Source organism: Emys orbicularis, chromosome 5 (genome assembly GCF_028017835.1).
Source record: "Emys orbicularis isolate rEmyOrb1 chromosome 5, rEmyOrb1.hap1, whole genome shotgun sequence".
Lineage (NCBI taxonomy): Eukaryota > Metazoa > Chordata > Testudines > Emydidae > Emys > Emys orbicularis.
The window spans coordinates 132,955,152-132,970,053 of record NC_088687.1 but is presented as its reverse complement, the minus strand read 5'-3'; the positions used below and the strand labels follow the sequence as shown (position 1 = coordinate 132,970,053).

The window sequence follows — 14,902 nt, the reverse complement described above, 5'->3', positions numbered from 1 at the left end:
GAAATGTCTCCTTTGTCATGAGAGCTACAGACAACTCAACAAGAGTCAGGCCGCTGTTGTGCTGAGACCCCTGCCTGTCATCCTGACCAGTATTGTCTCATCATTTCCTTGTAGTGCCCCGTCTGCCTGGAGTCATCTGTTGTCTTTTGTCTTATTCTTAGATTGTCAACTCCTCGGGGAGACGCCATCTTTTTTGTACTGGGTTTGTACAGCACCTAGCACAATGGGGTCCCAGGGCATGACAACGACTCCTAGATGTGATGGTAGCATAAATAAATAAGGAGAATATAATGAATAACTCTGAGCTAAAGAACTGAGCTTGAGTTACTGCCCCTGACTGTCTAAATTCACTGTCTGCCAGGACTCAGGCATAGTCAGTGGAGTGGGATAACAGGAAACATCCCTGAATTCTGAGTTGCCAGCCCAGCCATTCATAAATCACAAGTCAGGGCCCAACACATCAGACGATTTTTATAAATACTAAATTCTGGTTTCTTTTTACTTGTGTTCAGGATTTCCCCTTTTCAGCAGAATTAGCTCCCCTAACAAGTGGACTGGAAACTCTCTTTAAAAATAAAAAGCAAAGCCGAGTTTCTCACCTAATCACTTGACCCCAGGAGTTAGGACTTAAAAAAATGACTGCAAAACCTAAGTATCATGAGACTTGCCCACCTTACTATCCTGTATAAATGGCTGATATCACCATTAACCTCCCTCTGGCGGATGGGGAGGGGTTAGGCCCATGAATACCCTCTGCACTGATCCATCAGCATTTACCTGGGGATCTCCAAGCACTTTACAAACACTAATCAGTGATATCCCAGCACCACTCAGTGGCACGTCCTGTGGGCATTACCTTCCCCATATTGCAGACAGGGAAGATGAGGTGCAGAGAGATGTAAGGACCTATTCTACTGAAATTGCCTTTGACATCAGTGGGGGCAGGACTGGGTGTATAGAGTCAGATCCTGTTCATTTAGGTCACCCCATGGATTTCAATGGGAGTTGAGAGCGCCCAGTACTTCACAAGATCCCGCCCACAATGATAAGTCAAAGGTCACAGACTGGCAGAGGCAGACCCAGATCCCAGGTCTCCTGTGCCTGACCCACAGGAGCATCCTTCCCTCCTGGAGGGTGAGTGACCTCACACACTGCGATGATGCACAGAAACCAGCTCTATGTCTAGTCAGAGCAGGGAGACCAGGATCCCGCACACAGGGGCTGCTTTGCATGTGAACTCCCCAGTGACGCTGCCCTGTTGCTCTGAGGGGCTATAAAAGATTTTGTTCCACTCTCCATGGCTTATTGAGCAGCACCTGCCAGATCAGACACATCAAGATGTTCTCCCAGGCTCAGCTTCTCTGGTTACTGGTGCTGTGGATTCCAGGTAAGAATCGGAACCGGACGGCACTGGATTAACAGTACAATGATCCATTTAAATTTTAAAACTTCAAAACATTGTAGCTAGATTGGCTATTAAATATGTAATTCATCACAGTTATGGCTTGAATACAATTGTGAACATCTTGTATTATGTGATACATTTCATACCATTGTCTAAAGATGCAAATATCACTTATTTATTGTTCCTCATGATCAATGACCTTTTCTCTGTATTTATTTATATTTCATATTTAATGCAGACTCCTATGGGCAGGTCACTATGACTCAGTCTCCAGAATCCCTCTCAGTGACTCCGGGAGAAAAAGTCACCATCAGATGTACAGCCAGTTCTAGCATCAGCAGTAGCTATGTATCCTGGTACCAACAGAAATCCGGACAAGCTCCTAAACTTCTTATCTATCAAGCCTCCACCCTTGCCTCTGGGGTCCCAACACGGTTCAGCGGCAGTGGGTCTGGCACCGCTTACACTCTCTCAATCAGCAGTGTTGAAGCCAATGATGCAGCAGATTACTACTGTTTTCAGAGGGATAGCTCCCCTCTCACAGTGATACAGACCAATACAAAAACCTCCCTGCTCTGGATGTCTGCGAATGCAGATTTCTGCAGAGACAATCACAGCGTCAGTGTAACCGCTGCCCCTCCCCACCTGCAGTTCAGACTGTGCCAACAGGATCAGGTGCTGTTCGTCTGGGTGTGACCAGCTCAGCAATAGTAATAGATACAATACCTCAGCCACTCGGATCACATTTATTTATGCCCATGCAGTTTCCACCATGACACCAGAGACAGGTTGCGTTCCCAATATTCTCTGGTTGAGCAGGGCCAATCCTGCAAAGGGCTGAGGGGCTCCTGTGAGACACCAAGTGACTTCAGTGCCCAATGGAATCAAAGAGAGCTGAGGGCTGTTCGCACCTCTCAGGAACTGCCTGGGAGCTGGGGATGGGGGCGGGAGGGAAGAAGAGAGACAGACAGACAGACAGATAGACAGAGGTTTGTATGGAAGGCTGTGTGGGTAGAAAGGGGACTGGAATGTGAGCAGTGTGCATGGGATGGATAAGAGGGTGCTTGGGCTGGGCATAGGGCTGTGTGACAGTGGAACAGAGAAGACACAAGAAGAGACAGAAGGAATAGGGAAGGACGAGAGAAACTAGGGGAAGAAGGAGATTTCTGAGTAGAAAAATAGAAACAAATGTTGCATTATGAAAAGTGACAGGATCAACGGGGTTTAATTCTATATTAGTTTCACTGGCGACTGGTGTACGTATCACCATTTCCGTCTCTTCACACACACTCATAGTCTCACTTGGCAACAGGGATAGAAGTTAAAGAAATCATAGTACTAAATATCCCCCCTATTGCTAGCAGATGGCATCACACATGTGTCACTCCTCCAGCAGAGACTAGACCATCTGAAATGCCCAACACAGAAAGCCGTGTAGCGTTACTGTTGGATGTGCTTGGCACTTCACTGAACAAACACAGACAGGAACCCTGCTCTGAAGAGCTGACAGTCCCCGATCCTGCTAACACTTTTATGTCGCTAATGTATGAGTATTGCCAATCACAAACATTCAGAAATGATGTGATTAAAAAAATATCATTTCAGTGATTTCATTTGTCTTCTGGTTTGGAGCATTCTGGGCACACTTGGGTCAAGCTTTTCACTGAAATCAGTACGGCTCCAGAAGCTGGGGAGGCTTTAAATAAACCATCACATGCCATGGGACTCATAATTACATTGTTAGCATTGGCGATGCCACTTTATGTATGAGGTACCATTGAGTCCATCAGTATCCTATGCCTGGAATCCAATGCCTCTCCCCTTGTACCCAACGGTACACATGCGCACACGTGCTTACAGGGTAGCGGTCTAAAGCATTTGAACAACAAAGAGGAGACAACACAGGAAAGGGATGGGGAACGGGCAGGGTGATGGGGAGGATTATATGGTTACTTATGTATCAGAGGGGTAGCCGTGTTAGTCTGAAAATGTAAAAAGCAACAGAGGGTCCTGTGGCACCTTTAAGACTAACAGAAGTATTGGGAGCATAAGCTTTCGTGGGTAAGAACCTCACTTCTTCAGATGCAAGTGATGGTTACTTATGAGGCTAGTGTACGTATCCTGTAGGTTGCTTGTTTCTTTCTTGGTTAACACCAATTCTTTCAATGGAATTAGAGTGCTAGTGTATGGGGGCTTGAAGAAGAGGGTTTGGACAAGGGCCACACAGGAGGAGACGTGGTGTTTGTTGTTGGGTTGGCAGGGAGCGTTCCAGGCTGATGGGAGAGCCTGAATACAGGGTAAAAGTGGCTGAGGATGCCTGTAAATGCTGAGGATGCCTGTAAATGCCCTCTCCATGCTTCTCCATGCTATTAGCTTGGGCAGAACAAAGACACCAAAATCAGGAGCAAGAAGCCAACAGTAGATAGGTGGGGGGGGGAATAAACAACAGAGTTTGTAACACATTCATACAGAAATACGCTCTCTGGAATAGCACAAACCAATCCATCGCCCGTGACCCAGCTCCTCAGCAGGTGTAAATCACCATAACTCCACTGACATCAGGGCATCTACACTGATTTACAATAGATGGAGCTCTGACTCCATATCAGGGGCTGAGAGGAGATGCTTTGCTTATATGCAACCCACTGACCCTTCCCTGCTGCTTGGAGCAGTTATGAAGGTTATACTTCACTCTTTGTGGTTTATTGACAAGTGCTGTTCAGGTCAGACCCATGAAGATGATCTCACAGGCTCTGCTCATCTGCTTCTTAGTGCTCTGGATCGAGGGTAAGAATCAGCCCAAAATCGAGAAGATGCACAGACTGGGTTTTCTGAATCACAACAGGACAGTCCTTTGCTCTTATTTAGGTGCATGTTGGAATCCACTCAGTGTTTTTTCATTTAATTAATTGGCTGAGGGCAGCAAATACACCTGTCCCTCTCTCCGGCTCTGGACTGAGCTATGCACCCTCTTACCCATCCCCTAACTGTCTGTGCCAGGGTTTCAGATCACTGTGCTGTGGTTATCAGGCCAGGCTCTCCATGATGAAGAACTAGCTAGAAATCCTGTCCCCCATGGGCCTTGCATGGAGAGAGTGGAAATCACCACCGGCTGGGCTGTGGGAGATTCACACCCAGAGTGGCACGACAGCAGGCAGGGCTGCTCATACTGCACTCCAGGGACTTTAGTCTCCCTCTGCTCACCAGGGCAGTCCCAGCAGCTAGTGGGGTGCCAAGTCTCCAAGCTCCTGGATACTTCAGTTCTTCAGACGTGACAAACCCAGTTCTCTCCCTTCCCACAGTGTTGTTTCCAATTATCCCGAAAAGGAATCTGCTCAAGGCTTCTCTGAACAGGAAAGAAAACCAAACTGACCCGTGTCATAGAATCACAGAATATCAGGGTTGGAAGGGACCTCAGGAGGTCATCTAGTCCAACCCCCTGCTCAAAGCAGGACCAATCCCCAACTAAATCATCCCAGCCAGGGCTTTGTCAAGCCTGACCTTAAAAACCTCTAAGGAAGGAGATTCCACCCCCTCCCTAGGTAACCCATTCCAGTGCTTCACCACCCTCCTAGTGAAAAAGTGTTTCCTAATATCCAACCTAAACCTCCCCCACTGCAACTTGAGACCATTACTACCACTGAGATCAGTCTAGATCCATCCTCTTTGGATGAAAGCAGCTATCAAATCCCCCCTCATTCTTCTCTTCTGCAGACTAAACAATCCCAGTTCCCTCAGCCTCTCCTCATAAGTCATGTGCTCCAGCCCCCTAATCAGTAGTGCAGTACTTTACACAGACAGGACACACAAAATGCTTTCCTCCAACATGCTGATGTCATTTCCAAGTGTTATCTACACAAGTCTGCACCTGGTCACAACCATCGCGGCATGAATGACCTGAGGTAGATGACACTTGCTAAACGAATAAACATGCTGGAGGAAAACATTTCTGAAATGCTGCTAAGAAATTAGTTCTCAAATCCCTAGGTCTGAGTCTTGACCTAGGGGCTGAGGCAAGATGCTTTGTATCTCTCCTTCTGATTCCAATTCCCCTCGTGCTCTTGGCAGTTATAAATATTACATTTTACACTTAGAGAGACAAGGTTGGTGAGATAACACCTGTGATTGGACCAATTTCTGTTGGGTTACAGAGAGTTCTTCCTCAGCTCTGGGAAAGGTAACTATAAAAACAAAAACAAAAAAACCTGATGACAGCCATCCAACACAAAAGCAAGAAGTGGAACTAACTACAACTACTCCACAATCCACAGAACACCACGTCTGGGAGAAACCATGGCACCAGTACCCACCAAATGGACACTGCACAGCACCCAATCATCATCAATTTATCAAGACTACCCCGCACTGGAGCTGAATCATCCATACTCTCTAAGAGACTAAACATCTGCCCCACCACAGATACTTCTCTCAGACCTAAGGAAGAGCTCTGTGTAGCTTGAAACCTTGTCTCCCTCACCAACAGTAGTTGGTCCAATAAGCGATATTACCTCGCCCATCTTGTCGCTCTAATATCCTGGGACCCACACAGCTACAACAACGCTGCATACATTTTACATTTACCGGTTAATTGATCAGCACCGGACAGCACCAACATAGCAAAACGATCTCACAGCCTCAGCATCTCTGGTTGTTAGTGCTCAGGATCCAGGGTAAGGGGCAGAACAAGAGGATATTGGCTTGAAAAAAGCAGATCTAGAAATGCTGCAGTATATTTTTTTATGTTTCTTCTCCATACAGTGTCATCATTTTGGTATTATATATACACACCTAGCTTAGAAATTACTTTCATTTTATGTTAAATTAATAAAACTATGTAAATACAATGTAAAAGCATAGTGATGAATGTAAGGAGACAGATGATAAAAATAATACAGCTTATTTTTTATTTTCATGTAGATCTAGTTCCTTATCATATTTTTCATTGAGACTCCAGATAGGACATTGTGATGACCAAGACTCCAGAAGAAAAAGTCACTATCAATTGCAAAGCCAGCGCAAGTGCTAGCAACTATATAGTCCGGTACCAACAGAAATCAGAACAAGCTCCCCTTCTTATTATTCTGGCTCTACCCTGCCTTCTGGGGTCCCAGCCTGGTTCAGGGGCAGTCAGTCAGGGAACGGGTACACTGATTTACAGTCTCATTATCAGTGTGGTTGGAGCAGATGATGGAGATCATCATCAAGAAAGTGTCAGCTTCCCTCTCACAGTGATGCAGCCCCGTACCAAAACCTGCCTGGTCTCTTCAGTTCCTGTGATTCTAGAGGAACAGCTGCTTCCTGCAGAGAAGTCCAGTGTCAATACGGCTGTTGCAGTCCAGCTCACTGCTCTGTGTCTAGAACGATACGCAGAGGGCTTGACTCTGCTACAGTACAGCAAGAGAACCCTCTACTGGCTGCTGGGAATGGCGAGGGTGGCTGCAAGCAAAAGCATAATCCATGTGTGGTAGGAAACACTCCAGCATGGAGAATGGAGTGGACAGACTAATGAGGGTTTTCCATTTGGCTCTGCTATTGTTCTTTGCATACAACCTTAACTGGTCAGCTGGAGTTCTATGGGGTAATGCCAACAATATGATACTTCAGCGTATACAGGTAGATACTGTTGTTATTAACAGTATATATAGAAATAAAATAAATGCACATATTAAAGGAATCACTCCAATGGAAGATGAATCCTCCATTGCACTAGAGGGGAAAATTTCATAGGAACCTAAGTCGTAAGAGGAAGACATGGTTTCTAGCTTCCCCATTTCTATTTAACACATGTAACCAACATTTGCATACCTGGGGTGTCTTAAGTTAGCCTAATACATCTATATGGAAGCACCTAAAAAAAGTGGCTCTCTTTTCAGAGATGCTGAAATTGTACTAAAATCAATGGGGGATGAAGATGACCGACCCATCTGAAAATCAGGCCATTTTTATTAAGGTGCCTAAATATGGATTTAGAATCCAGGCTTCAACATTTTCTCCCGAAGCAATACATGTTAAAATAGTAGCCCCCAAGTGGAGGACCTGCTCAGTATAATCCTAACCATAGCTCACGTGTTACCCTTTTACAGTCAATCCTTTGATAACATTGACCATGAGGTCTTGTTGGCACATTGGTAGACACCAGCAGAGACAGTGGGAGTTGTTCCTGAGCAGCTGAAATGACAATAGAACCAAGAGACTTGGCCTTGTGTGGAAAAGAGACAGTTGAAGCTGAGGCCTTGTGAACTATTGAACTGTGACCTCAAATTCTAAGAGGCCCTGTCATTCTTAATCCCCTTGGAGAACCTGGACATTCTAACATGTCCTGAGACTGTGTTCAATGCTGCTTTGTTTAGGAGTTGAATTTGTTTGGGTTAAAAAGACTATTGAAAATCTGGAAAGGAAAGGCTAGGCAGCTTTCCATGAAACGAAAAAGTGTATGATCCTCAGTAACCCAAAAGAGGCGGGGTAGGGGTCTCTTTTTGTTTGTTCCCTACCCCCAGCTTTTATCCTTTTCTTTATGGTCCACTCACATTATGGTTTTAATTGGTGTAAAGCCTATTCAACCTCAGGCCATGGTGTTTCCTGGGTTTCACAATCTCACTTGAATGCTCCTGGAATTCTTTTTGCCTGCTCCTCTGATGCTGGATCCTCTACACTTTGCGAGAAAGAAGGAAACTTTATCCATCATCTCAACCTCTCCTCCAATCCAGCCTTCCAACCTGACCAATGACGGACAAGGGTTCCTGCCTGCCTGAGGAAAGAGCTACAATTTGGCCCTCAAATTGACAGCAATCTTTACCCACCTAGCATTTAACGATACAACAGAATATCTAATTCTTTGTTTCCTTTTCCCTTCTGTTCCCTTCTCTTTTATCAGAGTCTCTGTATTTGGTTGTGGAAATGGTCTTGGCATTCATTCAACTAACTACTTTGTTACTACACACAAAATAGTTTGATTGTCAGCTTCTGTAGTTAATATTTATTAAAGGCTGATGGATGCTATAGAAAACTCTATGATTGATACACAGATGGACTGAAGAAGAGAGTTTAATGAGAAAAGCAGCTTTTATAACTTGCAATTTTTCCTACATGTTGAAGTTAATAACAGAGAATGTTTACGCCAAACTAGATGCTGTCAGAACAATAACTGAGACAGGAGGAGAACCAGGACAGGATGACATCATGAGCACCAAGGAATTGTGTATGAGAGAGAGAGAGAGAGAGAGATCAACAATGTCAGCTGCAGCCAAGAAGTCAAGGAGGATGAGTGAGGGCCAAGAAGCAGTTGAGAGCAGTTTTGGGGCATCCCTCTCTGCAAGGAATGGCAGGTGCGTTACCAGACTGAGGGGTGTACATGACCCTGGGTCTGCAAAGGGAATGGACATTTACACAGAGATGCTGCTTTGCATATTTCCACCCAAGTGACAGTTCCCAGCTGTTCAGAGAAGATATAAACGTGCCACCTTCACACTTTGTGCTTCTGAGCTCGGTGTTTGTCACGCTAGACATATCAAGATGATCTCCCAGACTCAGCTACTCTGGCTCCTCGTGCTCTGCATTCAGGGTAACAACAACAACAGGGGAAATTAGTTTAAAATAAAGTTATAATATTTTACTAGGCTGCAAATGCTCAGAATTTCCTTTTCAAGCAATCATTCCCAATGGCATTTAGAATGTTATTGAAGGAGGGATACAAGATAGTCACTTAAAGATGCAGCTTTGTACTTAGTTAAAAGTTACAAAGTTAGAGTCATTTTATATTTATTTTTCTTTTAAATGTTTTTCTCCCATCCAGACTCCAGCGGGCAGCTTGTGCTGACTCAGACTCCAGAATCCCTGGAGGTGTCTCCAGGAGACAGAGTCACCATGAACTGCAAAGCCAGTTCCACTGTTACCAGCAACTTCATGGCCTGGTACCAACAGAAATCAGGACAAGTTCCTAAGCTCCTTATCTACGGTGCTTCCACCCGTCCCTCTGGGATCCCAGACCGGTTCAGCGGCAGTGGGTCTGGCACGGACTTCACTTTTACAATCAGCCGGGTTGAAGCTGATGATGCTGGAGATTATTACTGCCAGCAACATAGCAGCTCCCTTCTCACACAGTGATACAGACCAGCACAAAAACCTGCCGGCTCAGTTTAGTTTCACGCTCTCACTCACAGTATTTCAGCTGCTTCCTGTCCAGTTCCCTGGTGTTGGTGCTTCAACTGCCCTGCACTGGGATGCCTGGGTGTGTCAGACTTGCATCTCCTCCCTCCTCACTCCAAAATTTCTAGTCCTTTCAGGTGCTCCCTCCCACCATATGGTTCAACACTCTTTATTCAGCAATTGCTCCCCTGCCACTAACATGGATTTGCAGTACTGGCAAAATGGAACCCAGAATTCCTCAGCAGTGCCCACAGAACAGGGTTACATTACACGGTGCTAAAAACACCCGAGCCATTTGTACACTGCAGCTTCCAGCAGTGCCGCCATCGCTGGAGCTGCACCCAGGATGAATTCTGGGTCCCAGTTTTCCCAGCACAGATGAAGTCAGTGGGGTTATGGGTGCTAGGGCAGCAGGGGGAGGAACACAGCTATCGCTATACCTGAGCTGCGGTCCATCTAATCCAATATCACTCTCCAATAGTGGCCAGTCCCTGCTGTTTCACATCCAAGAAACTCTTCAGTAGGAGTTAGGGGATAACCAGGCCCCACAGAAAGTTTCTTCTCCTATTTCTTACAAGAGCAGTTATTATAAGGTTTTCATACATTCAGATTCCTGGCAGTGTCTCTCCAGTGAGGCTACAGCCGTTTCAGTAGCAGTGGATAGAAACTGATTTCACCCTCATAATCAATAGTGTTGAAGCTGAAGATACTGTTGTCAGCCAGGCTACCACCTCCCTCTCACAGTGATACAGATCAACACAAACCTTGCCTGGGCTGCTCTGTAGCTTTGCTCATTAACACATCTTCTCCGACACAAACTCTTCTAAACACTTGCTACTCCTGCAGCAGGGTCAATGACTGTGTCAGCCCCAGAGAGGTAACTAAAGGTTTTTGCCTTCTTCTCTGAATCACCACTAGGGGGAACAAGGTCAAACAATTCAGAGCACAGAGCTTAATGCGGGGGGGGAGGGAGGGAGTTCAGTTAAGTGACAGTGCGGCACATTTGACACAATTGATGGTAAAGAAGAAAATGGTGCAGGAAGGGAAGACGAGCTTTTTGCCAAGGACCAGACACAACACTGGATTCTAGAATAGAGTCCATAAACACTGAACCACCATGCTACTCCCAGACACCAGGCATCCTAGAGAGAGCAGGGAGGGGTGGAGGAAGGGATGGGGAAGAGAGAAAGAAAAGACAGGAGAAGAGGAGGGAAGGGCAGCTTTACATTCCACTTGGGTCTCCAGGGGCAGAGCAGCAGATATCCAAGCTCCACAGAATGACATTTCAATCTCAGCACATCCAGGTGGTTTCCTGTCATTTTCTTTACGCTTCCTTTCAGGCTATAATCATGAGGGGGCAGAGTCTGTGCTGCGTTTCCTGAAAGATGCAGCCCACAGGGAGGGGGCAAAGTTAAGATTCTGCCCATACCTGGGCTACTTCAGCACCCAATGTAAGTTAGAGCAGCCCCTGGGTCTCCTGTAATTTACAGCTGCCTCCCCACAGCCGTTTGTCAAATCCACAATAGCTCCCAGCAACAATGCCAGGCTCTGCAGGCCTGAAAAAATTGTTTCAAATTGACTGTTGAAGCTGTTCCACATTGTGTAAATAATTAAATATTCATTGGCCCAGAGAGAGACACTGGTTAGGACACAACTTGGAACATGGAAGACCCAAGTTCAAAGCCCTGCTCCGATGCCTATTTCTTTAGTTACACAAAGTGGATAGCTCCAACCAGAGAGATTTAGAGACACCTGCCCCACAATACCCCATAGCTTTTTTATAGCTAGAGCTCTCAGGCGACTATTCCACACAATGTCACCATCGTGGGGGTTTACTCCGATGGGGAGGCCAGCCATTCGGGATCACTGCTATGTCTGAGAAGGGCAAGGTGCCCTGAGGGAAGTGACAATTGAAGAGTGTCCGTATGGAGAGGGGTAAAATGAAGGCTCATGCCTAGACACGGGCAGCACAGCCCAAGGGAATAACTAGGGGAGATATGTCAGCTATGCTAAGATACATGGATGATCTGCAGAGAGTTCTGTATACGTTAGCATGGGCATCTTGGAAATACAAAACATAATTCTAACAGAAGAGGAGCACAAAATAAACCAAATATGAACATTTCATAACTCTATTGAAACTAAAGGGCAGTAAATTTACATGCAAGCTCCCCTTGTTACTCCGGCTCTATCCTGCCCTACATTGAGGGCTGTACATAGCCCTGGGTCTGCAGAGGGACTGGACATGTACACAGAGATGCTGCTTTGCATATTTCCATCCAAGTGACAGTTCCCAACTGTTCAGAGCAGATATAAATGTGCCACCTTCACACTTTGTGCTTCTGAGCTCGGTGTTTGTCACTCTAGACATATCGAGATGAAGTCCCAGACTCAGCTACTCTGGCTCCTCGTGCTCTGCATTCAGGGTCAGAACAACGACAGGGGAAATCAGTTTATAATAAAGTTATAATATTTTACTAGGCTGCAAATGCTCAGAATTTCCTTTTCAAGCAATCATTCCCAATGGCATCTGCAATGTTATTGAAGGAGGGATACAAGAAGCAGCTTTGTATTTAGTTAAAAATTACGAAGTTTGTGTCATTTTATATTTCTTTTTCTTTTAACTGTTTTTTCTCCCATCCAGATGCCAAGGGGCAGCTTGTGCTGACTCAGACTCCAGAATCCCTGGCAGTGTCTCCTGGAGACAGAGTCACCATCAACTGCAAAGCCAGTTCCAGTGTTAGCAGCAGCTACCTGTCCTGGTACCAACAGAAATCAGGACAAGCTCCTAAGCTCCTTATTCACAGCGCTTCCACCCGTCCCTCTGGGATCCCAGACCGGTTCAGTGGCAGTGGGTCTGGCACAGACTTCACTTTTACAATCAGCCGGGTTGAAGCTGATGATGCTGGAGATTATTACTGCCAGAAGGGTGGCAGCTCCCCTCTCACACAGTGATACAGACCAGTACAAAAACCTCATGCTCTCTGCAGCATGCGATGAAGTTACTGTTTGTGGAAGATATTACTCTCTGCCTTACAAGTGTTCTGTCAAATGTGAATGAAGAGGGTGACTTATTACATCTCAGAACATACAGTAAAAAAGAGAACTCCAAAAGACCCAATGAGTTTGCCCAATGACACAGACATTCAAATGCACAGGGTCTAGTTTTCACGGCTTTATCCTCACTATTGAATCCCAGTGCATCAGACACACATCAATACAAATTGCTCCAAACAGCTGTTACACCTTCTTTCTTAATTGAGTGGCTCCTTTTTATATCAAACAGAATTAATTTTAATACAGAGAGCTAATTGCAAACCAGAATCCCCTTTCCATGGGAAATTTCAAAGTTTCCTGTGTAAGAAAAGTTCTAAAATGTATTCTGGAAAAATCAAAAATGACTTTTTGCTTCAATAAAATTAAAACATTTCATTTCAACGTTACCAACTCAACTTTTACGGTGAAGTATAAAAGTCAAAATTATAAAAATCAAAACAAAACATTTCAGCCTTATCAAAAGGAAATGGTTTGACCTTATTGAAACAAATTGTTTTGATCATGTTCTGTTGAAAATTTTGACAGAGATACACTTCTAGAGAATGTCACCATTTCATCCAATCAACAGTTGCTGACAAAACTGTCCCAACAGAAAAATGGGAACCAACCACTTCTCACATAAATACATTTCCAATATGGTCTCAGGGTTTCCTTTTATTTCCATAGAGCCTCAATGACATCCCATTGAGAAGCTCTCAGAAATCTGGGGATTTTTAATGGTCGTGATAAGATCAGGCACCTGTTTGTTTTAAGGTGACCAGACAGCAAGTGTGAAAAATCGGGACGGGTGTGTGTGTGTGTTGGGGGGGGGGGGGGAGAGTAATAGGAGTCTATATTAGAAAAGACCCAAAAATCGGGACTGTCCCTATAAAATCGGGATATCTGGTCACCCTAGTTTGTTTATAGCGTATGGTAAGACTTTGTGGTCGAGATTCTCAAAGGCCTACGTGGGAGCAAATCCCAACATGCACATGAACCCTGAGGCACAAGCAGGTAATAGGCACACACAGGATTTTCGGAGTGACTGGGTAGATGCAGTGTGTGTCCTCCAGTGAGCAAGGCATTGCAGTGGCCACAAAGAGGGGTGCTCACCCCAAGTTCCCGAATGGCCTGGGGTATGCACACGCTCTGACTGGGTCTGGCTAGCAGAGGGCAGCAGGAGCCAATCAAGAGGATGTTCAGTCAGCTTCTCTATGGCTTCTGACTGGCCATACCCACCCAAAAGAGGCAGCAACTGGGGAGGGGATGTGGAACAATGTCTGGTGGAGTCTGTGGGTTGTTGGCACATTTGGTGAAAGGAGAGGGAGGCTAGCATGGGAAGAGGGGGAGGTGTCAGTTAGGGGGTTAGGGGGTGAGGTGTCAGTTAGGGGGCCCACAATCCAGTATCAAGTGTGCACCTGGGTGCTCTAGCCTTTGAGAGGGAGAACTATGTGGACATACAATATGGGCGTCTTTATCTGTTAGCATCCCCTTGAAGCAGGAGCTACACCAACCTAGCTCAGTCCCCCGCTTATGCGGCCACACCTGACTCTGCATTGTCAAGTCCTTGTTAAGATCTGACTCTTCTGGGACAGGTCCCTGAGGATAACAGGGAGGTGGAAGTTCCATGGCTCTAGCAAAGACTAACCAGCCCTAGTTCTCCTGAGTTAAGGAGCTTCTTCTCTAAATGTAGCTGGCTGGGGTAGGTGGGGGAACTCAGCCCCATCCAGTCCACTGGGCTCCAGCTCAGGGCCCTTGCCTGAGCATCTCCACTGATGCATCATTATTGAAAATTACCCTCTCAGGAGACCATGGTGGTTCAGTGTATGGGAATCAGGAGAGGAATCTGGTGTATTAATAGCACAGGATCAGGTGCAGCTACTGCTGTGCGAGAGTAGACCCCAGAATGGTTCATTCCAACAAGTGGCTCAGTCCACACATATAACCCATGGGGCTTTGCCAGAGAACAGCAATGGAGGGAGGGCTGGAGGCTCCCCTGCTCTGCTCACACAACACCCCCGTAGCTCTCAGGCTTGGGCACCTACCATGTCATGGAGGTAGTGGGTGTAGGGCACAGACACAGCAGGCAGCGTAAGAGCCTGGCGCACTGATGCCACTTGTCAACCTCTCTGTGCTGCGCATGCATCCCAATCTGAGCATGCTCAGACCTTGGGTGAGCTCTTCCCAGACCTCATGTCAACCTGCCTGTGTGTGCCCATGAAGCCTTGAGAACAGCCATCGTTGTAGGGGTGAAAAAAGCTACCGGCAGCATTGCACAGAAGCACGCAGCTTCTGGCACCGCTGCTTTCTTGAAAT

At 46.0% G+C, this 14,902-nt stretch overlaps 1 gene segment (V, D, J or C); it reads left to right on the top strand.

The window, feature by feature from the left end:
- The first annotated feature begins 1,338 nt into the window (after positions 1-1,338).
- LOC135879737 (immunoglobulin kappa variable 3-20-like) lies at positions 1,339-9,508 on the top strand. The segment is given in 2 exon segments: positions 1,339-1,387; positions 9,198-9,508. Coding segments are annotated over 2 exon segments (360 nt in total).
- The last annotated feature ends 5,394 nt before the right edge of the window (positions 9,509-14,902 follow it).